At 39.2% G+C, this 25597-nt stretch overlaps 1 protein-coding gene across 1 annotated transcript in view; it reads left to right on the top strand.

Annotated features, from left to right (window-relative positions):
• Positions 1-1460: 1460 nt before the first annotated feature.
• The window catches only part of ATP6AP1 (ATPase H+ transporting accessory protein 1), a 51450-nt gene continuing 27313 nt past the window's right edge, over positions 1461-25597 (top strand). Inside the window, exons 1-6 of the mRNA XM_063396764.1 lie at positions 1461-1919; positions 8133-8259; positions 8353-8421; positions 14977-15170; positions 16207-16250; positions 19854-19939. Of these exons, the coding sequence (XP_063252834.1) occupies positions 1807-1919; positions 8133-8259; positions 8353-8421; positions 14977-15170; positions 16207-16250; positions 19854-19939 (633 nt within the window). The 5' untranslated portion in view covers positions 1461-1806. The remainder of the gene's footprint in view (positions 1920-8132; positions 8260-8352; positions 8422-14976; positions 15171-16206; positions 16251-19853; positions 19940-25597) is intronic.

Genomic DNA, 25597 nt, shown 5'->3' with positions numbered 1-25597 from the left:
CAGTCCCACCAACAGCGCTTTGCACAATAGTGGTTAATAACGTATCAAATGTACCTTAATTTTGTGCCTCAGTGAGGGATGAGAATTTGACACAGAATTTTGAGGGACAGATTGACAGGCTTGTCTTTCTCGCCCCCCACAAAAAGGATGCCTTTTGGTAAGTCTTGGGTCGTTAGTTATGCTGAGTATTGACCCAGGAAATTAAAGTTGCGATTGCAGTCATATTGTTAATGCTATATATTCTGCAGTAACTGCACTTGTCATTGGCAGTCCCAAAGAAACATATAGGCTGCATTCAATAAACCACTGGTTTGTCACCCTAACTGCTTCTTCTGAATGTGACCAGACCTGCAGACTGTTTGTACATATGATCGGCCTAGGGTGACGTTTTTGCAACAGTGTGTGAGTTGGTCAGTGTATCAAATATTGTCCTTCTGCAAAATTGAGTTTCGTTGGAAATTATGCAATTCCTTTATGTCTAGGTGCTTCTGTTTCTACCTCTCCCTTTGAGGTCTGGCTTGCTGTCTTACCTGTACACACCCTTAAACAAACACTGGCTTGTTAAAGGGAACAGATAGGATTTCTAATACAGCTCTGAGGAGAAGAGGAAAAAGTTCAATTAAAGAGATAAATTCTGTGTTATGTAAAGTTAACATGGAGAAGAAAAGGAACATGACAATCTTTTATTGCTACCCTTAAATTTCTTTTTTTTTCCTGAGAAATCAGATTTCAGATTGAGTTGATGAACAAATTGCCTTATATTACCACACTACAATATACTGTGATTAAAGGCAAATGGATTTAACTGATCTGGCTACAAGTGCTCAGATTTAGATATGCATGTCTTCTGACCTCTATTTGTGTCTTCTTGTACAATTTTCATCATGCTTCTTTATTTTTCCCTTATCACAACTTGTTTTAACATAGCTCAGAACTTCTCTTGTGTATGATCTCTAACATACTGTTCTGATGGTGAGGAGGCATTTGTGCCCAGAGCCAAACACGTGCCAAGGCTGCTGCAGCCTGATGTAGTCACAAGGTGTGGAAACCGTTCAGTGTTTGGCAGGCACAGAAAAGTGTGCCAGAGCATGAAGGAATTCTCTAAGACTATTTTGATCTTGCATGAGACTTGTGAAATACTGAGGTAGTGTCACGTTCCAAAGTGATTATAATTTGCCCCTGACTTTGAATTTGCTTTCTGGGATACATTGCTCCTTGCAAAAGATAGCTTAACAATTCTGTGTTTCAGAGGCTCTGAACGTGCTATTTTCTCTCTCTCTTCCTTCGTGCTGAAATCTGCAGTTTGTTGCCGATTTCAAACCTGTCAACACCCGAATGTGTGACGCCAGATCTCAATACATGTGAAAAAACTAAGCTGAAGGACATGATATTATGTAGCAGAGGAAGAAGACAGAAGTTATGCAGAATATATTTTGTGCAGTACAGAAAACTTTCCTGTAAACTCCATTTTGGAGTTATATAACTGTTATCAGCCTGCGCAGGACAGGAGTTTGGACTCCATGACTCTCCCTTGCGCTTGAAGGTTAGAGGAAACGGACAATGCTTTCACTGCAGACACTTTTACGAGCTGCTTAAATCACAAACCCGAAAGTATTCGAAATACGAGTAAGTCCCGAGCTCCAGTGAAGGAAGCTGATGATGTGAAAATCCCCGCAGCTGCCGGAGGGCAGCGTCAGCCCGCAGGCTGGCGGGATCCGGCCAGAGCAGCCCGGGCGGGAAGTGCCGCTGTGCACACGCCGGGCTTTCCCTTGGAGCTGGCCAGTTCCTGTGCGCCCGCCTGCAGCCATGGCTCGGCTCTGCCCCGCCGCGCCAGCCCCGCTGCTGGGCTGCCTTGCTGGGCTGCTGCAAATGGCCCTGGCTGTGGATCATGTGCCCATGCTGCTCTGGTCAACTCAGAGGTAAGAAATCGAATAAAAGAGTGTCCCTGCTTATGCTCCTGCTCTGTGTGTGTGTGCGGGCTTAGAATATATTGTGCCATCGAATATGGTAAATTAGCTCTGGGCAATGAAATAATCCAACACAAAAATTTGCACCTTGGCCATCAAACAAGCCAACAGATGGCTTTACCCGCTTTTATTTAAAATTTTAGTCTTCTGAGCAGAAAGAAGTAAATAAATTCTGTAAACTAAAACTCTGAAGTAGATGTGCTTTATTCATCCTAAAGTATCTTTGAACCCACTGTTAGAAATGTTGTGACTTAGAGCCACAACATAAGGTAGTGACACTAGAAGCAGCTGACCAAAAACTCTGTGGCAGCTTTTTAAGCCTTGGATTTCCTAGCTTCTGAACGCTGACTTTTCACTTTAATGTTCTTTTTAATACAGGTTCTTAGGCAGATTGCTATCTCTATATGCATCAGTTGTTAGAAACAACTGCAGTTTTGACAGATCCATAGCCACATGAAATTCAGGGGTTTGCATATATTTGTGAAACAGGACTTTGAAGCTGTTTGGAAAGAACCAGGGATAGACCTCTTTCTTTCCAACCAGGAATTTTATTCATGCTCACTTTAAGGATTTTGTATCATTACTTGGGGTTTCCAGAAATCTGGCAGGTTGGGCAATGCAGTAGCTTCAAGTAGATATTGGATATGTAATGTTGTCAGAAAAATATGGGTCACTTATTTACTACCTTTGCCATATGTTTACTCATCTTTTATTGATTTCTGAAACCTGAAACTATGCATATAGAAATCTGCAAGTTTTGAAAAAGTTTGCTTTTATAGCTTTTGCTCTTTTTTTCCCCCCTAAAAAGAAAAAACAAAAGAATGTTTCAACATCAAGGCAATTTTATATTCAAAATATTTAGTGATTCACCACTGCATGACAGGCATTCATATGAGTATTAACCTATGTATTCAAAAGCAAAGTAAATGTTGGAAAGCACTGTTTTCAGGTTAAAAGTGATTCTAAGCATCTAAGATCAGTGCTTCCTTTTTTCTACTTCCTGGTTTATATAAAAAACATACCCACTGTATATATATATACAGGAGCTTATCACTTAATCCCATGTGGTCATAAAAGCAAACTTTCCATCAAGATGCAATTAGCAGTTTGTTCTAGTGCAGATTTTTCTGGTTTATACAAACCTAAAGCAAGAAAATCAGGATACTGGACTGGGTAAACAGGTTCATGTCTCCAGGAATAGAGCCTTTTATGGAAGAAGTGTTCCTCCAACCATGACATTTGCATTTTGAAAGGAGAAGTTCTTGTGGGGTCAAAATTAGTTCTGGTGAAGGTCTATGGAACAACTGAAAAGAAGTTTGTCCTTATTTTATAAAATAAAGCAACGCTAACAACAACATTCTGTTGCTAACCCCTGACCCTGTGCTTTACATCTTGGTACTCCACAGTGATGGTTTGGAGTGTGTGATCCATAGGCCTATGAAATTTGGAAATTACTATTAAGAGGCTTAGGAAAGTTAACTACAGAACTGCAGTAATTATGGATATCTATGGATATCTGTTCACTCTGTAGGAACATATCCCACTAGTAAAAACATTTAGCCATTCATTAATCAACAGAAATTGCAATTCACTGATGTATGCCATCATCCTTTCCCAGGTTACCTGTTAGAATTTGATATTGAATAATTGAAGGAAACTACATTTTGTTCTAGTCTAGAACTAGACAGTGCTTGCCAAGCCATATCTCAGGACAGCTATATTAGAGAATATAGCACTTTAAACTCTCTTCTATGTATTATTACTATAATCATGCTATTAAAGATAATGAAAGATGCCAGATAGAGGTGAAACCTGCAGCTGACAAACACATGCAGTGCACAAAGCAAAGGGAAGTGTGATATCAGTTCTCACAGAGACATTAGTAAATCAGATACCTATTTCCTCTAGAAAGAAAAATGCAGATCCCTACTTGGAGAAAAATAAGTGGCTTTTTTAAAAACAACATTCTTTCTCACTTCAGCTAGGGAATAACTCAGTGTGTCACACTGCCCTCTTTTTCACAAAAGAATATATCACTGGATAATCTTCAAATAACTTTGGTGTGGGGAATTTGACCTTTATTTTAAATCAGCTTTAAAAGTAATATTCCCTGGTTGGGTTTTTGAAGCAGGGAAGGTTGAGAGGCTCTTCTTGCATATGATACACAGAACAAATTTGATTTAGCCATTTTGAACCAATATTCAGAAGAACTTATTTCCCTCCATAGTTAAAGAGATGGAGTTTGAGCAAATAAATTCATTAAAATTAGCTTTTGTGATTGCCCCCTCATGTGTTTGTTTTAGGAATGACTTTTGCTTACAGTCTTTTAAAATATATTGCTTCTTTTTTTTAATGCTATATTATAGGGAAAAGAATATAGGGAATATAGGGAAAAGAATACTTTTCTGGCAAACCCAGGTTATAAGTGACTTTGAGAAAGTGTTAATGCCAATTAGTACATTTGCACTGTTTCCTAAACTACAGGGACTTTACTGATAAATCTGCTGAAAGAAGATGTAACATAAAAAGGAAAATTTTTTAGCTATAATTTTATTGGATACCCATGGAGATGCTGTATGCTAGCATGAATGCTATTTTACTTCTGCTGAGCAGGGGAAAACATGATTTCTTAGATGGTAATCACAAGGTGACTGATGGAGACAACTGACAAGAATAACTTGTAGGAAAAAGGTCTGAAGTCAGCTACAAAGCAAAAATGTAACATCATGAGTTAGACTGCTAGGAGTCTTGTTATCTTCCCATCAGTTCTTCTAGTGGGTCCAGATACAGGAAATCTTGAAATCTTTGCTTCCATCAACCTAATTGCTCAAATTCCAGAAAGAATAGTGTTCAGGGAAGAACCTAATGTTGTCATGTCTAGGCAGTGTAGTATGAGAAAGAAGCAAAATACCAAGCTAAGCTTACTTTTCTCACTTTCTTTAGGACATTGTTTGACTGTTGGAGGAAAAAGGGAACAGTTGCGTTTTAGTTTCCTCAAACTTAAAGCTTCCTTAGGATTCCTTAAACCTATGTTCTCCTGCACACACATTGAAGTGCATACATGAGAAGAGATGCTTGTCATTTTGAGCCCTGATGGTGCTGTGGTGGGGACTCTGATGCTTGGCCTGTGGCTGACTCTACAAGGCTGTGTGTCTCTGGACACAAGATTTTATCGGAGCAGTCGATGACAGCAATCAGTGTGTGTTGTCCTGCTGCCGGTTTCACACCGTGCCCTCTCACTGGGGTGAGGAGCTCGGTGGGATGAGCTGCTTGATTGTGTCCAGGGAAGGACATTGTTGGTGTATCCACGGCCCCTTGGCACTCACAGGTCTCCCTTTCACCCTGCAGTTCACAGTAAAACACCCAGTAAAACGTACTGCCCAGGCGAGGAAGCTGGTGGGGCTGGAGCACAAGTTTTGTGAGGAGTGGCTGAGGGCCCTGGGGCTGTTCAGCCTGGAGAAAGGGGGGCTGAGGGGAGACCTCATGGCTCTCTACAGCTCCCTGGAAGGAGGCTGTAGCCAGGGGGAGGTTGGTCTCTTCTCCCAACTAGCAGTGATTGGATAAGAGGAAACAGCCTCAAGTTGCACCAGGGGAAGATTGGCTTGGATATTAGGAAAAAATTCTTCACTGCAAGTGCGGTCAGGCATTGGAACAGGGAAGTGGTTGAGTCAGCTGGGAATGTTCTAAAATCATGTGGATATTGCACTTAGGCACGTGGCTTAGTGGTGGACATGGCAGTGCTGGATTGACAGCTGGAGGTGATTTTAGAGATCTTTTACAGCCTAAATGTTTCTATGGTTCCATTTCCTGTCTCAGCCATGCTGAGAATGTTGTTGCACCAAGCAGACAGCAACAGCCCCCTCAGTGGAGGATGTAGCCTTCCCTACTACCATGCATAGTGCTCAGCAAACTGTTAAAAAGAAGCAAAATAAATGAGTGCATAATTCTGTGAATATAAGTATTAGACAAATGCTGCATTTTAATAGAATTATTAACCAACTGATGTAGATTTTTTTATGATGATAAAGTTACTAAAGTTGACTGCTTAAAAGTTAAAAAAGTGTCACAAAAGGTGTTTTCAAGGTTAGATCGCTAACAAGAACTGCTTCAAGGAACAGGGAATTTCTCAGAAGCAAGTATGCTTTAAAAGAGGATCATTAAACTTCTGAGGTTTTGAGTTCACAGCAAAAGCCTTTACCATTGTGCTGCTGCAAATAATTTCGTTTTGTTTGATGTGCTTTCTGTTACCTTTTATTTTTAATTACAAGTCCCTAAAGCTCTCAAAAGCATTTTTTCCCTAAGATTAGGTATGAAGTGGATTTATTTAGTTATTTTTTAAACAAATATACCAAGATATTCAGTATCATTTTCTTTCACACAAGCCATTTTTTATCATCTCTTAATTTATTCTATCTGCTTTTTTTTTAATGTCTTTAATATTTTGATGTGGCCATGCAAGGCACAAAGTCAGTATGAAAGTTAGTTCCTTAGAGTCATTCAGAATCTTTGGGACTTTCTGTGTTTTCAAATATATTCATTTAAAAGATTATACTTAATTTTTTGAAAGAGTGATATTTGTCTTCTCTGAAAAGCTGAGGCATGTCTGTTACAATATCTATCTCAGTTGTTTATGTTCATAAAGGTAAGTTAATGTGAATTTCCAAGCACAGTAACAAAGAAGTGAAAATGCTGAGCAAAACTAAGAAAATATCAGATAATTTCAACCAATAAAAAACCATTTCCTTCATCTCAGCATCTCAGATTTAATTCTAAAGCTTGTAAAGTGACAGGCAAAAGTTCTACTAGAATTTAATTTTCACATCTCCAGGATGTTGTTCTGAAGGAGTCTTCCACACAGAGAGTTTGCTCTAAGGCTTTCCCAAACCCCAGAATCTGAGGTGAGGTAGGTATCATCTAGTGCTGCAGGACTGTGCTGGTTTTATCTCTGCCACTGGTGCAATTTGACACTTTCAATTCACTTTCAGCAATCTTTTATTACAGGGAAGAGTGTCATTTAGATTTTCTTTATCCAAAAAATAACATTGAGCCCCATCTATGTGTTCATTAACCCTGCTCTACCTCCATCTTGAAGGACTGCAAAGGTTCTTCTCATTCATAGAAGCTTGCTGTGCAATGGTCATTTGCAAATTGCTTTGGGTTGGAAAATTTAACTTTTATCTCACCTTGATCAAACTGCAATCGTATAACAACTGATTCTAGAGCACACAACAATTGCTAATATTTGATTCTTTGTAATTAGAACCAGTTAGAGTGTCTGGAATACCTGTTTTCTCAGGTTTTAGCAATTGATGTGTACTTGAGTAAAGATGGAAAATTATACATCAAGTTTATGATTTCCCACAGACAATTTTCATTAGTCAAAACACCTAGGAGAAAAATACTCATAAAAAGTTTCTTGCCTATAGACTCGTGTTGTTGCATACTGTTAAAATCCCAATGAGATGTTGAAAGAATAGTGCCACCTCTTATTTGCCTGTTCTCTGTAGCAGCAAAACAAAATAGATGAGTTATTTCCCTGTCCAGTGCTCACAGTGACAGGTTAGCAAGAGAGTTGTAAGCTGGGTGCCTTGGGTCATTCCGTTCAGAGGAGTCCTGCTGCTGGAAAGATGGCTTTTCTGAGAGGCTTCTGTAGAATGGTTCCTTCATCATGAAAACCTTAGGAGAGAACCTGTTTACAGTAGCACTAAAAGACACTTCCACAAACAAAAGTTTTATAAAAAATATACTAGTTCAGACAACTTGTGATCTAGTCTGAGTTCTATTCCTTCTGACTTCCACCTGTCAGCATTGCAAAGTGTTTTGGGAGTTGGGATGCTGGCTGGGAATTATCTCTGAATGTTTTCAATGTATTCTTCTTCACTGCACTTAGTAGGTAACTTTTTTTGAAAGATGCAACTCTGCTGTTGTACACAAACCAGAAAATAGAGAAAGACATTACCCCTATTCATTCTTGCTTTAACAGTCAATTTGGTAGAGGCATAAATGGGCAAGTTCTTTTTCTCTTGAGTAGAATGAAAGTAAACTGAACTTCAAAGCTGATTTTAAATGAAAGATAATGATTCATTATCTGCTGCATATTTAGAGAAAGAAGAGGTGCCATCCTTTGCATCAAATTTTACAGAAAAAGGAATTATTCCTTTGTAGATCACAGTGGAATCCAGACACTGCTGTGCATGAAGGACAAGTTGTCTCAGCACAGGAGCTGACGGCACTCTTGCAACCTCTTTTTACCCAGAACTCCAGAAACCTCGTCTTGTTCCTGCAAGATAGGGTACGTAAATAATTTTTTTTCTCGCCTATACCGTCTTTACTTAAATGAGATGCCATGGCTCCTTCTCACCAACCTATTCTCTTTGTTTTTCAGCTTAGCATAGATGATTTCACATACTTCAGTGAATCCTATGGCAACAAGAACCCGTTTCAAAATGTTCAGGCAAGCATTTCTCTCTTTTATTTCTTTATGTGCAGTATTTAAAAAGAAAAAGAAAAAGAAAGATGTAAGAAAGGTGCAAAGAGACAATAACTGGGAAAAGGGCACTGAGTTGCAGAAGTTTTCCTATTTAAATTATTGAGATTATTCCAATTTAAGGAGATGTGTTAAAGGAAATAAACTGAGTTTGCAGATACGTGCTTCGTAGCTATTATATTTTTAAAGACTGCGTTTTCACAATTCATCATAACTGACAAAATTGTTCTTAAATATGCAGCAATTTTCTATTTAAAAAAAATACAAACTTCAAGACCAACACCCCAAAATTCTGTTTTGAAGCCATAGGAAAAGAAGAACTTATAGGAACCAATCATTTTTTCCTTATTTTCAGAATTTAATACCTATTTTGATTCTACAGAAATTGAAGCTCATTCAGGGAGTTAACTGTTTTATATTTGTATTAAGTTAATGTATCTCTAGATGCTATATTGCCCTAATCTTCATTAAAAAAATGCTAGTTGATTAACTTGAAATAAACTCTAGGCACAGAATTTACGATGGAATCCTCCTGAGTCAGGCAACAGCTTCAAATTCTGTCCTCACCGAGGTTTATAGATTTTGTGCAGAGCATCTGTGGTTGTACTTACATGACAGTTCATTGAAATGTAATTAGACGAAATGTTCACTTGTGGCAGTCATAAAGACATTCCTGGAGGCAGTGCAGGATGAATGTAATATTACTAATGTAAATGGTATCAGAGCACACAAGGAAGTGTAAATTCCCAAGCACCACACAGCAAGCACTATATGTAATTAAATACATAAATATTCACATAATACCTGTCTCTACATCTGTGCTAAGAACCTCATATCTTCCTTATACCACTGGAACTGGAGATACTCATCTCTTTGTCATATAAGAGCATTTTAACTGTGATGCTGGAAGAGAAACAATTATTCAGAGTATCTACATGGGTTTTTTGAGGAATGAACGGGAATCATAATCATCTGTACTGTAAGGATCAGTGGTTGTGTCCACAGACAGATGCACTGGTTTTTCTCTGCTATGCCTTATCTTCTTAGGGTTTAACATCTCTGCAAGGCTGTGTCTGGAGCAAGAGCAAATTTTTGTTGCTGTCTGACTACAAAACTGGTTTCATTTCAGTTTGACAGGCATTGCAGTGCATGACATGGCAAGTTCCTAATAGCGTGGTGGTCTTATTTAAGTAGGCCCTAGATGTTTAAGAGGCATATCAAAATGTTTAAAACATTCTTCTTTTGCCTTGTAACTCCCATCAGCACTGTAGATAGAGATTGAGGGCTTTAAAGTCTAGACCTAAGGTCAGAGACTGATGAGTTTAGAAATCAGGTGGTATACAAGGGGATTGGGGACATAGTGAGGGCTGGTGAGGAGGTCCTCAGCTAAACAAAAGGTCATGTTTAAGTACATCTTTGTCTATATCTGGCAGGTCAAAGATTTATACCCAAGTGTTTAACAATCTGAATAAATGTCAGCAACTGGTTTTTTTTTTTCTGACCTTGCCTCTGTTCCCTCTCTGTCTTGGAGCTGAGAAATTTTTCTGTATTATGGCTTCTTTAAAACTGGAAAGTTTATTTTTTGTAAGTTGCTCACCTTAACTCCAGTGCTTCCTACTTCCTACAGTTTTTTCTGTTGGATTTGGCAATCTTAATGCTTTTCTAGTGTAGTTTGATGTAGGTGAGATGCTGTAATATGAGTGAAAGAAAATGACATATATAAACTACATATTTCTTTTTTACCTAGGTGCCCATAGAGAGAGTTTTGTCAATATCTGTTGTATAGGGTTTAGTTCTAATGGCCAGAAAAGGAACTTTATAGTCATCCATACTGGGAGTAACAGAGTCTACAAAAATTTGCTCAGTTGCTACCATATTATTTGAACTCCAGTTTCAAATACTGGAGATACTTTGGGTAAGAAATCAATTCTTCATCATGCTATGAAAGATTGCAGTAATATTAACACAACACAGGACAAAGTGAAGGTCAGGTCCGAATTTTCTCACTGGGGAAATTAGAATCCTAGATGTTGCATAATCACAAGTTTTTTACCTACACAGTCCATATTATACAAGCAATCAGTGAAACTATAACAAATGTTCCATTGCTCTCAAGAATCGTCCTTTATGAACTTCACAAATGCAAACTTACTCATCAACCTAAGCAGGAGATTTCATCTGGAATGTATGTGTAACAGCATGTGTACTGCAAGAAGAAAGTGTAGTTTGAAGAAGAGTTATAGGCTTGTAAACCCCAGAAACATTTGCAGATATTTGATTTGTTCAGCTGCATTAGCAGCTGTTCTGAGCTTTTGGTCAATGGGTTTGCATGCAATAAAAATATTATTCCAGTTAATACAAAGGAAATCATGTAGGTAGATCATTTATCTTGAACTTTCAAACAACTTCAAAACTAAATAATAAAATACAAAGATTAGCATTTGGGAAACTTCGTCAAGCAGTTACCTACCCTACAAACTATTTTTCTTTAATATTAGCTTTGGCTTTCCCCAGACAATGCTCAGCTCCTTAGAACTGCAGTGTATATTAACACACTCCAATTAGTGGCCAGCTGTGCAGCTACATAATTATGACTGTAAGTCATTGCCATTTGTAGCCTGATAACTGCATCCTATCCTCACTCAGTGGTCATAGACTGAGCACTCCTATTTATTCATGTGTGATACAGAGGTACTCATAAAGTTTTAATTGTCTTTATTTCCTTTATTTTAGTTTTATTATATTATTTTTTGACAAGGGAACATGCACAGAACTGCATAATAATCAAGATAAAAGTTCATCATAGATTTATTCAGTGATATGATGATGTTTTGTTCTCTAGCTTTTTCTAAAATACTATTAATATTTGATTTTTTCAGTCCTGATCACTATCAGCCTCTGAATTACCATTTTCAAAAAGCTGTTGTAACTCTCAAGGTTTCATTACTGAAGGGTAACACCCAGTTCTATTACCTATTATTGTGTATGTAAAATTGGGTTTGTTCTTCTGTCACCCTGTACTATGCTAAAATTAATGTACATTATCAGTTATTCAGTTGCCCAAGAGGTGTACCAGAAGCTGCTCCTGTAGTTCACCGGTCAGCCACTGCCTTTACTAACTAGAAAAATTTGGCATAATGAGCAAGTTTTGTTTGCTCAATATTTATCTTTTTATCAGATAGATTAAGAACATATGGAACAGAACAGACCCTAGTGCATAACAGATTCTTTTTTTATACCCTTTCCTTGCTAAATCTTTACCTGTTCTTTAGCTACCTTCATGCCTCTCTCTCTCCACAGCAGCTTAGTTTTTTAAGTAGTCCTTGCTTCAAGACTTTGCTGAATGCCTTGTGTGGGTCCAAGTAGACTGTACCATCTAGAGCTTCCTAGACTGCATGCCTATTGACTTCTTCAGATATCTTCAGCAGAATTGTTAGGCAAAACTTTTTTGTGAAAGCCACATCAATCTTTTCCCCAGTACAGTCCTTTGTTATGGTTATAGTCTGTATTTTATGCTTTGGAATGCTTCCTCCCATTCTTGGACTTCAGGTTTTCTTCTTGACAGTCCCTTGGATCTGTCTATAACCCTCAGAAAAAAAACAAAAAAAAAGGTGTCATGTTTTCCACTATACAGTACAGCATGGAGATTTTTTCAACAGTACCTCCTGTAGCTGCAACACACTTTATTAGGTAAAGTACATCAGATCAATTTTCATTAGAATTATAACTTACAGCTTTATGCATACATATGCTTATGCTTTATGCATTTGAAGGGCATGGCGACAGTATAAAAGTTTGTGGGATAGATAATCATTGGAAAGTTAAAATGAAACCTTTGCCTTCTTTTCCCTTTCCTCTCTCACCTTGTCTCTCTCCTGTTCCTAGCTACTGTGTGGTTTTCTTTAGCAGAATGCAAACTCAGGTGTTTCTCAATATCCTCTTCATTCTCCACCCCTTTTGGAGTTTTCATGTTTGGAACAAGCATGGTAACTGAAATCCTAAAATATGTAAAGCAACATATGGATATTGGAAAGAAAAGGGCACAATTGCCAAATGGCAAGAAGGACAAAGAGGCACAGGATCAGATTGCCCACCTGAGGCTGTTGAGCTGTGTCTACTCCTCAGATAAAAAGCAGCTGAATACCCGTGGCTGGCAGCTGAAACAGATGGCAGTGCAACACTGGTTAGGAGCAGAGGCACAATTAAGATATTACTCAGTAATGATACATTTTATATCTTATTCTACATTAAATAAGTAATCTGCTTAATATGTATTCTTAGATGAAATGGCTGTTGCCATTCTGGCTGCTGCTACGGGACAAGGCATTAAAATACTAAAAATAAAAGAAAATCATCAAATTGCTCAGAATTAAAGGTCTAATTTCAAATCTGTAAACAAATCAAAATGTAGTGTTTCATCTTTTTCTTCCAGGAGGTGCTAACAACACTGTACACAAATACCTGTACACAAGATCAGTGCTTTCTGCTCTATTTTAATTTCTGCAGTTACTTTTCTATCAGTCTGGTAAATCAGATAATGCTGTATAATCCTCCCTTATAAGCATCTATAGAAATATGAAAATACCTTAGTGTTTGCCTAGGAAGGAGGATGTGAGCAATTAGAACCACAGCAGGTCAGAAAAGTGCTAAGTAGTCAAAGAACCGAGAAAAATGGAAAAATGAATAGTAGGAGAAAAGTGCTAGGAATACCACAACGCTTACATCTGAGGGAAAGAGAGAGTCTGTAACAGCCTGAAGATCTAAATGTTGGCTCAAGTGACAATTACTCTAGACTTAAATGTAGAAAATACAAAAGTAAAGTTAACAAGCTGCAAGCTAGGACTCAATGAAAAAATATCTTTTAGTATTCATATTTGCATTGTGTTTCTGTGTCAAGACTTTGCTAGTGGGCAGGCTACAGGGGTGACTTTTTTGAGAAGCTGCCAGAAACTTCCCCCATGTCCAAAAGTGCCAGTGCTGTTGAGGCACCCGCCACTGGCCAGGGCTGAGCCCATCAGAGACAGTGGTTACATCTTTAAAAAGGTGGAGAAGTTACTGCACAGAAGCAATTGTGTTTCGAGAAGAGAGGAGTGAGACTGTATGAGAAACCAGCACCAAGGTCAGCACAGGAGTGTGAGGAGGTGCTCCAGGGGCAGACCCACGGCAGCCTGTGGTGCAGCCCGTGGTGTGACAGCTGTGCCTCTCTGCCGTGGAGGTACATGGGGGAGCAGAGACCCACCTGCAACCCAGGGAGCACCCAGTGCCAGCAGAGGTGGATGCCTGAAGGAAGCTGTGACCCTGTGGGAAGGCTCCTAGCAGGAGGGACCTGTGGAGAGAGGAGTCCATGCTGGAGCAGTCTGTTTGTGAAGGACTGCACCCCAGGGGAGAGAACCCACACTGGGGTCATGAAGTTCATGAATAACTGCAGCCTGTGGGAAGGACTCTCCTTGGAGAGGTCCATAGAGGACTGATTCCCATGGGAGAGTCCCCATGCAGGAGCAGGGGAAGAGTGTGAGGAGTCCTCCCCCCAGGAAGGGAGAGGCAGTAGAGACAATGTGTGATGAACTGACCACAGACCCCATTCCCCGTCCCCCTTCACCACTGCGGGGCAGGAGGTAGAGAACCATGGGTAATGGGCCTGGAAGAAGAGAGGGGTGGGTAGAAGGTGTTCTTAGGATTTAGCTTTATTTCTGTTATCATACTCTGATTTGATTGTTAGTAAATTTAATTTTCCCAGGTCAAGTCTGTTTTTCTTGTGTAATTGGTTAGCGAACTCTCCCTGGCCCATGAGCCTTTTATTTTCTCTCCTTTGTATAGATGAAGAGGCATTTCACTCAGGTATCTTTACTAGGAAGTCAGCCATCAGAATTGTAAATAAAGTGAAAGATACCCTGATGCGTTATCTGAACCAATTCAGCCTGAGCTTTATAATTTGTACCTTGAGTAGAAAGGTGGAAAGTATAAGACATGAATGTTGTTTGTGTGTGTCTGCAGGCTCTGAAGGTGCTAAAATCTGCAACTTTCTTTAATTAATAGTTACAGATTAGACGTTTTTGTGCACCGTGTGCTGTACCAACAGATTGTATACAAATGCAAGGTGTTTATTATGCAAAGTGTGACTTAACTGAATGGAGCTGCTGGAACTGGAGGTGTCTGACATTGATCTTTCTCACTTCCATGGGCATTTAGTTAGAGAGTCATCTGAGCTTTGCTTCTGGCAGCATTCATAACCACTACACTCTTAGCTGGAGAACATCTTTGTCATCTGTCTCTCCTCTTCCACCACACATGTGGAAAAGACAGTGAAAATTTTATGTTACTGAGTGCTTTAAGCTTGCTACAAGAAAGTTCAAGAGCAGCCTGCAGGCTACCATCAGGCTGGTGAGAATTCATGGGCTGTTTACTGTGGAGGTTCCTCATCTTGAATATTAAATTAAATTACATTAGAAAAAAAGGTTGTGTTTAATTATTAAGCAACTAAATATTAAGTGAGTAAGTAAACTTCTCATAAATTTATTACAGGAAATTCTTCAGTCTTCTCCTTCATCTTTAGTTTTACCAGCTGTTGACTGCAAGGCTGCCAGGTATCTCCTACATGATTTTCAACAATCAGGAGACTGGAAGATAACAAATGTTACTAATCTCAATATCTCCCAGCTGGAAGTGAATGCATCTAACCCAAACTTGCTGGTGGTTCAGCTACAACCACTTTCCAGGTAGGAGCTTGTCATGAACAGAACTGACCCATTGTGTGCAGGATTTTTTGAGCTTTTGAAAATGTTGGTTGTATTCAGGAAATACAAAAAGTGGAAGCTTGTAGGGCTATCAAAATTGTTTCTCTTACAAGGATGAATTCAGTGTTTTTCAAAGTCTCCTGATGAGCTTACCAGGTGTAATAGATGAATTATGTTGAGAAAGGCAGCCAGGCATTCCTATTTTGTCTGCCTCATTATATGAGAACAAAGCGGCAGCTAATAAAACTAAATGGCTACACTCTTTTTAGCAGAAAGGCTCAATTATTTTACTCGACTCCTGATTAACCTGCAGAATTAATTGCTAGAAGGCATTCCAGGGGTCAAAAATACTGGCAGGATAAATAAGCAAGCAAATAAACATACAGACAAACCTGATGCTAGTAAAGAGCCTGATGTTCTATCACTGTGGAAGGAAGAGGAGGGTTATAATTCTTCATGTTTCCAGCTCTCTAAGGGCTGTTATCTAACAGAGATAGGGAGAGACTGTTCTTTCAGGTGAATGTATATTTAGAAAATATAAGGCATGGCTGCTGAGCTGCTTCTGATCACTCTTTTTCCCAGCTTGTTACTTGGGTATTTGTGTACGTTGGTGTAAGGTGCTGATAACAACATGTCCTAAACAAATGCAATTCTAGCTGCCATGTCACTACATAAAAAGAGGCATGATGACTATTCTAAAGGGCTCCTGCACAAATGTTAAACAAGATGCCAACACCAAATGAAAAAAAAGCTTCCCAGAGACTGAGCAAAATAGCAGTCATGTCAGTAGCATGGCTTCTCTGCTGCCTAGGAAAATTGAGAGGTTTAAGAATCAGCTGAAGATGTGGTCCTTACATTTTTAATGGCTTTGCAAAAGAAAAGGGTCATTAGGAGTAGATCAAAGAATAACAGAGGGATTGACAGTAATTCTTTTATCAGTCAGTATCTTCATACATTTCTGATTCACCTCATTCTTGCCTAGGAAAGATTTTTATTTCTTTTTCTCCTTTTTTTCTAGTGATTTAAAGGAGATTTCCACCCTGGAAGCAATTGCTGAAAATGGTAAGTAATATTACCTAGACATAACTAACATTTCATCATTTATGCTTTCACTTGAGCAGGTTGTATTCTCTAGTTTCCACGCTTTGCTATGCTACTACTGTTTAAAGGCTTTTATCCCAATGGCCTTCTACAGTGTTTATAAGCTGTGGTTGTCTTAGTTTTATTCAGAGTATCTGATTAAAAATCCTCCTGGATACAGCTGTGTGACCTGAAATGTAAGCTTGATAAATTCACTGCTTCAGCCATGGGCCTTTGCTCCTTCTCTGAGCCCAAGCCCTGCATGTCTGTGCAACTTGAGCTGCCTCCTTTGATCTCACCTTGCTGGAGGTGCCAGGTTCATGTGAGAATTCCAAGGCCTTGGACTCAACAAAGCATGTCTGCATGAATAGGAAATGTTTTTTTTAATCTTTATAAAACAATACTGTTGGCTTCCTTTGTCTCTGATATCGGTCTTTTATTGGTTTTGCAGTGTATTAATCATTACTTGTAAAAGTTGCTAAAAGAATCTCTCAATATAATATTATAAAAATCTTTTCTTGCCTAGCGTCTGGTTGAAAAAGTGGTGTCATACATGAAAATGGCACCGAGAGGCATCTTATTGCAGAGCTTTCACTTAGTACTCTAAATTAGAAATCAAATTACAATGTGTGCAAATCAATGAAGTGGTAGTTATGGGGGTTTACAGTGTAGTGGGCTGACAATTAAACAGTGTTCTTAGTGGCTATGGCTGTTTCTGTTCAGAACTTGGGCTGTAAAATCAGAAGCAGATTTAAGAATCAGGGGATAATACCTTAGTGCTGAAATCGGTTGTGTATCGTTTTCTGATTGTTTTTGCACAAAATGAGTGGGTTTTATACTAAAACAAGCAGTTGTGTTTTCATGTCTGAATTGCAGAGAAGTTATTTTGTTCTCTTTTCTTATCCTCAGAGTATACTGGATAGTTGAGCCTTGGCTTAATGTTGGTATTGACTAAACAGTAGGTTTTTTTGTTATGGGACGTTTCTTTCATCAGCTGCATGGATTCAAGAATAAGCTTCCCAAGCCCTAGAATCATAGTATCATAGAATATGTTGAGTTGCAAGGACCCACTGGGATCACTGAGTCCATCCTGGCCCTGCACAGGACACCCCAAGAACCACATCATGTGCCTGACAGTGTTCTCCAAATGCGTCTTGAGCTCTGTCGGGTTTGGTCCTCTGCCACTTCCCTGGGCAGCCTGTTTCAGTGCTCTGGTAGAAAACCTTTTCCTGATACCCAGCCTAAACCTCCACTGACTCAGTTTCCTGCCGTTTCCTGGAGTCCTATGACTGGTCACGAGTGGTGAAATCAGCAGTGCCTGCCCCTTCTCTTCCCATCATGAGGAAGTTGTAACTGCAGTGAAGTCTCCCCTCAATCTCCTCCAGGCTGAACAGATCAAGTGACCTCAGCTGCTCCTCATAAGGCTGCCTTCCCCCTTCACCATCCTCATTGCCTTCCTTTGAACACTCTCTAATAGCTCTTTATTCTTCTTGTGTTGTGGCACCCAGAGCTGTCCCCAGCACTGGAGGCTGCCCCAGAGCAGAGCAGGACAAGCCCCTCCCTTGCCCGGCTGGCCATGCTGTGCCTGCTGCCCTCAGGACAGGGTTGGCCCTCCTGGCTGCCAGGGCACACTGTAGGCTCATGCAGCTGCTGTCTCAGACCACTTCATTTTGGGAAAGCAAAGTTCAGAGGTGATCTGTGGGAGGATGGAAGAAAAGGCTATGCCACTTTTTGCTTAGTATCAACTAGATGTCAATTGGGAAGAAGGTGAGGAGATTAGGGAAGATATGCCACTTTGCTTGGCCAAGTACAGAATCTGCATTATTGTTCCCATGCAGGCACCTAATTTAGGTGCTCTAAAACTTGGTGGACAGTCTGAGCTCTTTTCTTTGGAGACTTTGAAAATAATTCTTCAGAAAGGTAGAGTTCTGATCACAGGCAAACTAGAGATCTATATCAACTCTGTTGTCATAAGGATGTTCACAGCAGCTTCTCTGGATGAAGGAATTACCTCTACAATCTTCCTGAAGGGAAGAGTTATAGATGTAACTGGTAACTATAGTTACATGTAGCTCCTTTCTGAAGGGAAATACAAATAACATGTTATTTCAGAAAGCTGTTGGTTGCTTTAATGAAAGAAAACCCAAAGTCAATTTCTGCATTTTTATACATATTATTTTTTTTTTTTGTTCTGCAAACTTTTGCTAGGGCCGAAGAGAATTTCAAAAATCTGTGAATCCAGAATACAAAATCTACTTTATATAATGCCTTGGATCTTCACAACCAGTGTAATTATGGCAGTAGTTTTTAGGCAGTAGTTTTTCTGAGTAAGTACATTTCTTACAGTAGATTTTCTTAGCAGTAATTTTTAGAAGGAAAATTTACATAGCTATGATTCTTGACAGATATGAGGAAATCAGTTCAGTTAAAACCCTACAGAAAAAAGCAGTGCCTGAATTCTTACAAAATCCAAATGTTTTACTCAGCCAGGACACTATAGTTATAGAAAATAGAGTAGAAGGAATGGTAAATAGAAGTGGTTAAAGAGAATAATAATATAAACTCTTAATTTCAGCAAATGCAAATAAAATACAATTTCTGTAATATATAACCTCAAAATCTAAGAAGTTTGTATGTCCAGGTTATAAAACATCCATCCACTAGGCTGGTACATGAATAAGTGGGAAGGCACAGAAACAGTAAATGTGAGTCTGCTTGCTTGCTTCTCAAGCAGTCCCAATAGCAACACTAATAATGAGTCACAACTATTGTGCTCCTTATAAGCAGATGTTCATGTTTCTGCATAAATATTGGAAACATTTATCAGTTGTAAGTATTTATTACAACTGCCTGTGATTTCAGAACTAGAGGAGGATCTTCTGTGGAGGTGTATTTGGACCTCTTTGAAAGGCCCTCACTTCCTTGTTTGACTTCTCCTTCCTTTTCCAGAAATATTCTACCATATTTCTCCTTTGGCCTCCAATGTAATGAACAGGAAGATTTTCTGTGCCTTGTTGGGGGTGCAGAAGCAGGCTTTAAATCCACAGAAGGGAGAAGAAACTTTGCCACCAGTATTATACATATCATGCCCCACACTAAACACTATGTTTTGAGAGTTGTTTCTCAGTAGTAGTTACATGTATTTTGTAATTCACAGAACAATACGGCTTAAATTTTATTAGTTATTTGTTAACTGGTCACTTGACTAACACTTGACTGACAGAGCATCCTTGACTGACACGGCATCCTGCTCTCATCTCTTAAGTGATTTATTCTGCTCCTGCTTTTAATTTCCCAAAGTTCAAACTTTTGGGTACATTTTCTGTGATTTTACTTTTCAGTTTCAAAATCTCCCCTTTTTCTCAACTGTTGTATTTTTTTTGTGTATATTTTCTCATTGAAATTGTGTATTTTTCAAGACTGAGTGTGTCTTATCCCATTTGTACCTAGACAGAATGAGCACTTAAGTTGCTTAAACAAACTGAATAAGCTTAAACATCTTGCTCATTAATTCTCCAACTACTGTGGGATTTTAGCTTTCTCAGCTTACAGAGTTTGTTGAATCATACATGATTCTATTTGCAGACAAAGTAATTGGAAGAGTGACCATGGAGCTGCAGGAGCGAGGAATTCATTTTTCAGTAATTTATACTGCAGTGAGGCCTTCAAGGGTGAGTAATCTTCAGTGCCTAGAACTGTCAGATTTTATCATCCAAAAACTTAATGTTTACAGAAGAACCCTGTAGAAGAGTTTCAAGATTATACAGAAAAGCAATCTATATTATATGAGGTTTTGACCAGAAATGATTGCATGAATTTTCATATATGATAGCTATATCACACAACTATTGAAGTTTTACTATTCTAGGAGAATATAAATCTGCCTTTGTCTGTAGAACTTATTGCTATTTTTAAGAAATGTGAATCATTTTTTTTCAGTTTAACTCTAGGGGTTTTGTAGTGAGTTCTATGTGGAACATCATCAAGCTTCCTAGTATGGCTGGTTAGTGTAGAGGGAGTGTTATTAATTACTAAAGTATCCATATAAAATTAATTGGTTTAATTTCTTTTAATCAATATTTGGTATTTACAACTGCAAGGTAAAGTTTTCACCCTAGCTGATAGTCAAAATATGATTTATAGATCACATTGTATCACATTAACAGTAAGTAACAATGCAGGATAGTTATTTGTGCAGTTATCTTTTTGTATGACATACTGTTTGCACTCAAAAGATATTAATAATTTTAATGTGAATTTAATGTGAAATTAGTAATTATAATGTAAATAAATGGAAGACAGCGTTGCCTTGAGGAAAAAAATTTCCCATTAAGAAGGGAAATATTTGAATGATGGGCCGAATCCTAAAAAATGCAACTTTGAAAGAAACATGTCTCTCTGTTTCAAATGTAACACAATCTGAGCTCCTAATATAATAGTGGAATCACAGAACCATTAAGATTGGAAAAGACCTCAAAGGTCATTGAACCTTTGATCACCATCATGTTAACTATACCATAGCACTAAGTGCCACATCCAGTAATTTTTTAAGCACTTCCAGGGATGGTCACTCCACCAGCTTCCTGGACAGTCTGTTTCAATGCTTGACAACCCTTTCAGGGAAGAAATTCATCCTGATGTCCAAACTGAACCTCCTCTGGTGCAGCTTGAGGCCATTTCCTCTTGTCCTGTTGCTGGTTGCCTTGAAGAGGAGGATGACCCCCACCTGGCTACAGCCTCCTTTCAGGCATTTGCAAAATGATAAGGTCTCCTCTGGCTGAACACCCCAGCTCCCTCAGCCACTCCTTATGTGACTTGCTCTCTAGACCCTTCCCCAGCTCTGTTGCCATTCCCTGGACACCCTCCAGCCCCTCAATGTCTTTCTTGCAGTGAGGGACCCAGAACTGGACACAGCACTCGAGGTGTGGCCTCACCAGTGCTGAGTGCAGGGGAACAATCCCTGCCCTGGCCCTGCTGAACACACCACTGTTGACACAGGTCAGGATGGCATCGGCCTTCCTGGCCTCCAGGCACACACTGGATCATGCTCAGCTGCTGCCACCAGCACCGACAGGTCCTTGGTACCCGCACAGACTTGTGAGTGTCCAGGTGGGACACTGGGTCACCAGCTGCTTCCTCTTGGATTGCAGGGGGGTTCTACTCTGCTCCCAGACCCTGTCTACCAGCTCAGGGGGCATGCTGCCCTAAGGATAACCAGTCTTGCTGTTAAAGGCTGAGGCAAACAAAGTACAAGTACCTCAGCCTTTTCCTGGTCCTTGGTTACGATTTTCTCGCCTTCCCCACGTGCAAGGGTAGAGAATTTCCTTAGCTCTCTTCTTGTTGTTATTTATAAAAACACTTTTTATTATCTCTCACAGCAGCTGCCAGATTGAGTTCTACCTGAGTTTTCAACTTTTCTAATTTTCTCTCTACATGACCTAATGACTCTCCCTGACTTGCCTGCCCCTTCTGGGAAAGGTCATCAACTCTTTTTTGCTCTGATTTCCAGTGAGAGCTCTGTTTAGCAGGGCCGGCCTTCTTCCCTCATCGGCTCATCTTCTGGCACACCAGGATGGCCTGCTTCTCTGCTTTCAAGATTTCTTTCTTAAATTATGTCTAGCTCTCTAGGACTCCTTTGTTATTAAGGACTATCCAAGGTAGAGGTTTTGTTGTTCCTCACTTCACCAAGTATTGTAAACTCTGTCATTTTGGGGTCGCTGTGCCCAAGGCAGCCTCTGACCACCACATCTCCCAGCAGCCCTTCTCTGTTCACAAACAGCAGGTCTAGCAGGGCACGGTCCCTGGTAGGCTCACTCACCAGATGTGTCAGGAATTCATCTTCCTCACGCTCCAGGAACCTCTTTGACTGCCTCCTCACTGTGTTGAGTTGCCAGCAGACATCTGGCAAGTTCAAGTCTCCCACAAGAGCAAGGGCTGGCGAACATGAAACATCATCCAGTTGCTTACAGAATATTTCACCTATCTTTCCGTGGTTTAGGCATCATGAAAGACATTTTTGTGATTGTCTAGATCTAGTGTGAGAAATGCCAACAGGATCTTAAGAAGCTGGAAGGTTTTCAGGAAGTAGCACAATCAAAAATGCACTGCTATTCTTATTACAAGACTAAAACCTAGAAAACCTGTGTTCAGTGGGTGTGGAGGGAAGTCCCTTAATCTTATCCAAAAGAAGAGTAGTAGGCACTTAAATGGACTTTATAAATGTTCTTTAAGCCAGTAGTGGATGAGTCCCTCAGAGATGTTCTGTGTTCATTCAAAGTAGTATGGTTTTTTGCATGGAGGTAGGATCTTGAATCTCTGACTAGTCCAACAAGGTGATTACAATAGTCCCTTCAGGCTCTGGGGCAAAGGCTAATTCTGCTGGAGAAAAACAAGAACTTTCTTCACCCTGTGAAATTAACTTCCAGAGACAGGATTTTGGAGACCAAACTCAGAAAAAAACCCAGTAGCCTGAGGAGTGAAGCTCACACTGATATTCTGCGTACTATGTGTTTTTGTGGCAAAGGAGAGAATATTAGTCCAGGACTTGTGATCTGCCTTTTTTCCTATTTCTTTTTTTAACAGAGATCCAAAATAAAAATAAAATTTACTTTGTTATTGTGGCTTTTTACTGTTTGAAATCAAAGCCATATGGACATTCTTAGCTGAAAATGGCGTTTAGAACAATTGTAATGAAAAATATTTTTAATTAATGAAAAATTGGAATTAAAAGAAGGATTTTTAAATTTTATTTTAAAAATATTTTAATCTATGCATATTTCAACAGGCTTTCCAAAGTAAAAGAACTTAGTTTGAGTAGCTGAAGCACTCTTAAATAATTAAAGCAATGTATTTTATGATGTTCTAAATTTTTAAAATATAAGCAATTTAAATTTTTTCAATTGTATAAATCTAATACTTCATAAAACCATTTGAAGCAGTTTTTGGCCCCTCACAATAACTTTAGGTTATTTCAGTGTATTCAAGGTCATCAGCGTCTATACAGAGCTAGAAAAGCCAAAGCAGAATGTACTTTTGAGGGTTCATCACACTGTGTATTTGCATATAACCTCTCCTTGGTATGTATTGCATATCTTTGGCTGTGCTTGAACTGCAGAAGGCATGAACTGTTTCATAACCATAAGTGAAAATACTAACTCCCTTTGTTCAAACTATAAAGACTATATTGCATGATCTAAATGTTACAGAATCACTCCCCAGTGATAGCCAAGATCCAATATGTATAAGATGTAAGATGCTTTAATCTTGCTGAGAATTATTTTCTAATGCACTATGTAAACTGTATAGCTATCATCCACTGTGGAAGATTTTGCATTCACTAGTCGCCTTATTCTCAGTGACTAAGGAAATTAGCTTTAGGTATTACACTTTAAAAAAAAGGTAATCTAGTTAGGTAAATTAATTTTATACAATAAAGCTTCCAAAAAATGGTGATTTTGAGATGCTTCTCTTCTGAAAGCTCTACCTCTTTGTTCTTGGGCTGTTTCTGGCTTAATATTATCACTATGTTATATTCGTTTGTTCTTCCATTGCCTCAAGCAGAGAAAAATAGATGTGAAAAATGCATATGTTAGAAAAGGTTACAGACTGGTATTGGCTTCACAGAAAGTGAATTAATGAGCAAAACTCACCTATGACTGAGCATCTTTTCTGATTTGATGAGCAAGAGCTATTTAGTTTAGTCAGTGCAGTCACAGATGCCTTTAGGCTGTTACTACTATCAGTTCATTACCCCAGTGCATGATGGAGATGTGTTTGGACTGGTTCTTGTTCTGTTCCAGTTTCAGCATGGTTGGAGGGCTAGGGCACCACTTCTATGGGGAAAGGCTAAGGGAATTGAGATTGTTCAGCCTGGGCAAGAGAGAGCTTCAAGGTGAACTAATTGCTGGCCTTCCAGTACCTGAAAGGAACCTGCAGGAAAGCTGCAGAAAGGCTTTTTTACAAGAACATGTAGTTATAGGAAAAGGAGAATGGTTTTAGACTGAAAAAGAGTAGGTTTAGTTTTGACATTAGGAGGAAATTCTTTACTGTGAGGGGGGTGAGGCCCTGAAACAGGCTGATGCCCCATTCCTGGAAGTGTTCAAGGCCAGGCTGGATGAGACCCGTAGCAACCTGCATCAGTGGAAGGTGTCCCTGCCCATGGCAAGTGGCTTGGATCTAGATGATCTTTAATGTGCCTTTTAATTCAAGGCATTCTATGGTTCTATGATTTGAAGCTGGAAGACAGAATTAAGACTCTGAAAGAGACACCAGTTGGTGACCTACTTGAAATGGTTTCACTAACCAGTTGGTGATTCCTCCCATCGTGTCATAAAGAAGCTGCCTTCCTCCAACAAAGCAACTGCTCAGTCTTGTGGCTCGTGCTTTGAAATGCTTTGCCTTGTAGGTCTGGCTGAGTTGGGATGAGTTGGGATCTCTTTGGTTGAGTGAGTGATTTGTATCACCTAATTCTGGGCAAGTGAAGTCTATATGTCTGAAGTCATCAAGCAGGGTTCTCTTTGCAATCAAGGGATTTTAGGTTATGATTCTTCTGTTTGGTAGGAGACTGCTGCAGGATGAGATGAAACTCACCCTTAAAGGCAGTCATCATGCTTAGGTTAGATCTTGACATGTACATATAGACAGACAACTCTCACTCAACATTTCTCATATTTTTTTCCATTAAAAACCAAAAACTTATCTCAAGATGTGAGGAGTATCTGGCCAAGACTTTCCTTCCCTTTGAAAATCATTTGCTAGCTTATTTTTATTCATGAGAACCAAACCTCTCTGCAGTCCTTGTTCTACTCTTTCATCAAGAGTTCTCATGAACATATGAATTTCTGTGTTCTTGAGGGGTTTGATCATGGTCACCCCTCTACTTTGCTTCTACTTTTTTCTACTCTACTTTTGCTTCTACTTTTCTTCTGGCTAGCTTTTTGCTTTATTGTTGTAATGCATACTTTTACCTTGCTGTTGTAATTGGAGAGATTAAAAAGGCTGCAATGATTTAAAGACATGTATGCTCCAAATCATAAATCTCATCAAGTTTCCCACCCTTCTGAAACTCATAGATGTCCCTGTAACATTTTTACTAACTTTCTTCTGGAACTGCAAGACAGTTTTATAGTTGTTATCTTTTCTCAGTGAGATTGAAGGCTGAGGGACCACATATTGCTAAAAGGAGATTTATGGCTACATTCCAGCTGATACTCATTTTGTTGACTCCACTTTTTACAGATGCATTGTGAAATGCTGTTTAAATTTTCTGTACGGCCTCCACATTTTCAGAGAGCTTCAGTTACCATCAGCTTTGGACTCCCTCATTCTAC

The sequence above is a fragment of the Prinia subflava genome, chromosome 4, assembly GCF_021018805.1.
Source record: "Prinia subflava isolate CZ2003 ecotype Zambia chromosome 4, Cam_Psub_1.2, whole genome shotgun sequence".
Classification (NCBI taxonomy): Eukaryota; Metazoa; Chordata; class Aves; order Passeriformes; family Cisticolidae; genus Prinia; species Prinia subflava.
The sequence above is the reverse complement of the archived record's forward strand: the minus strand, read 5'-3'. Positions and strand labels throughout refer to the sequence as shown.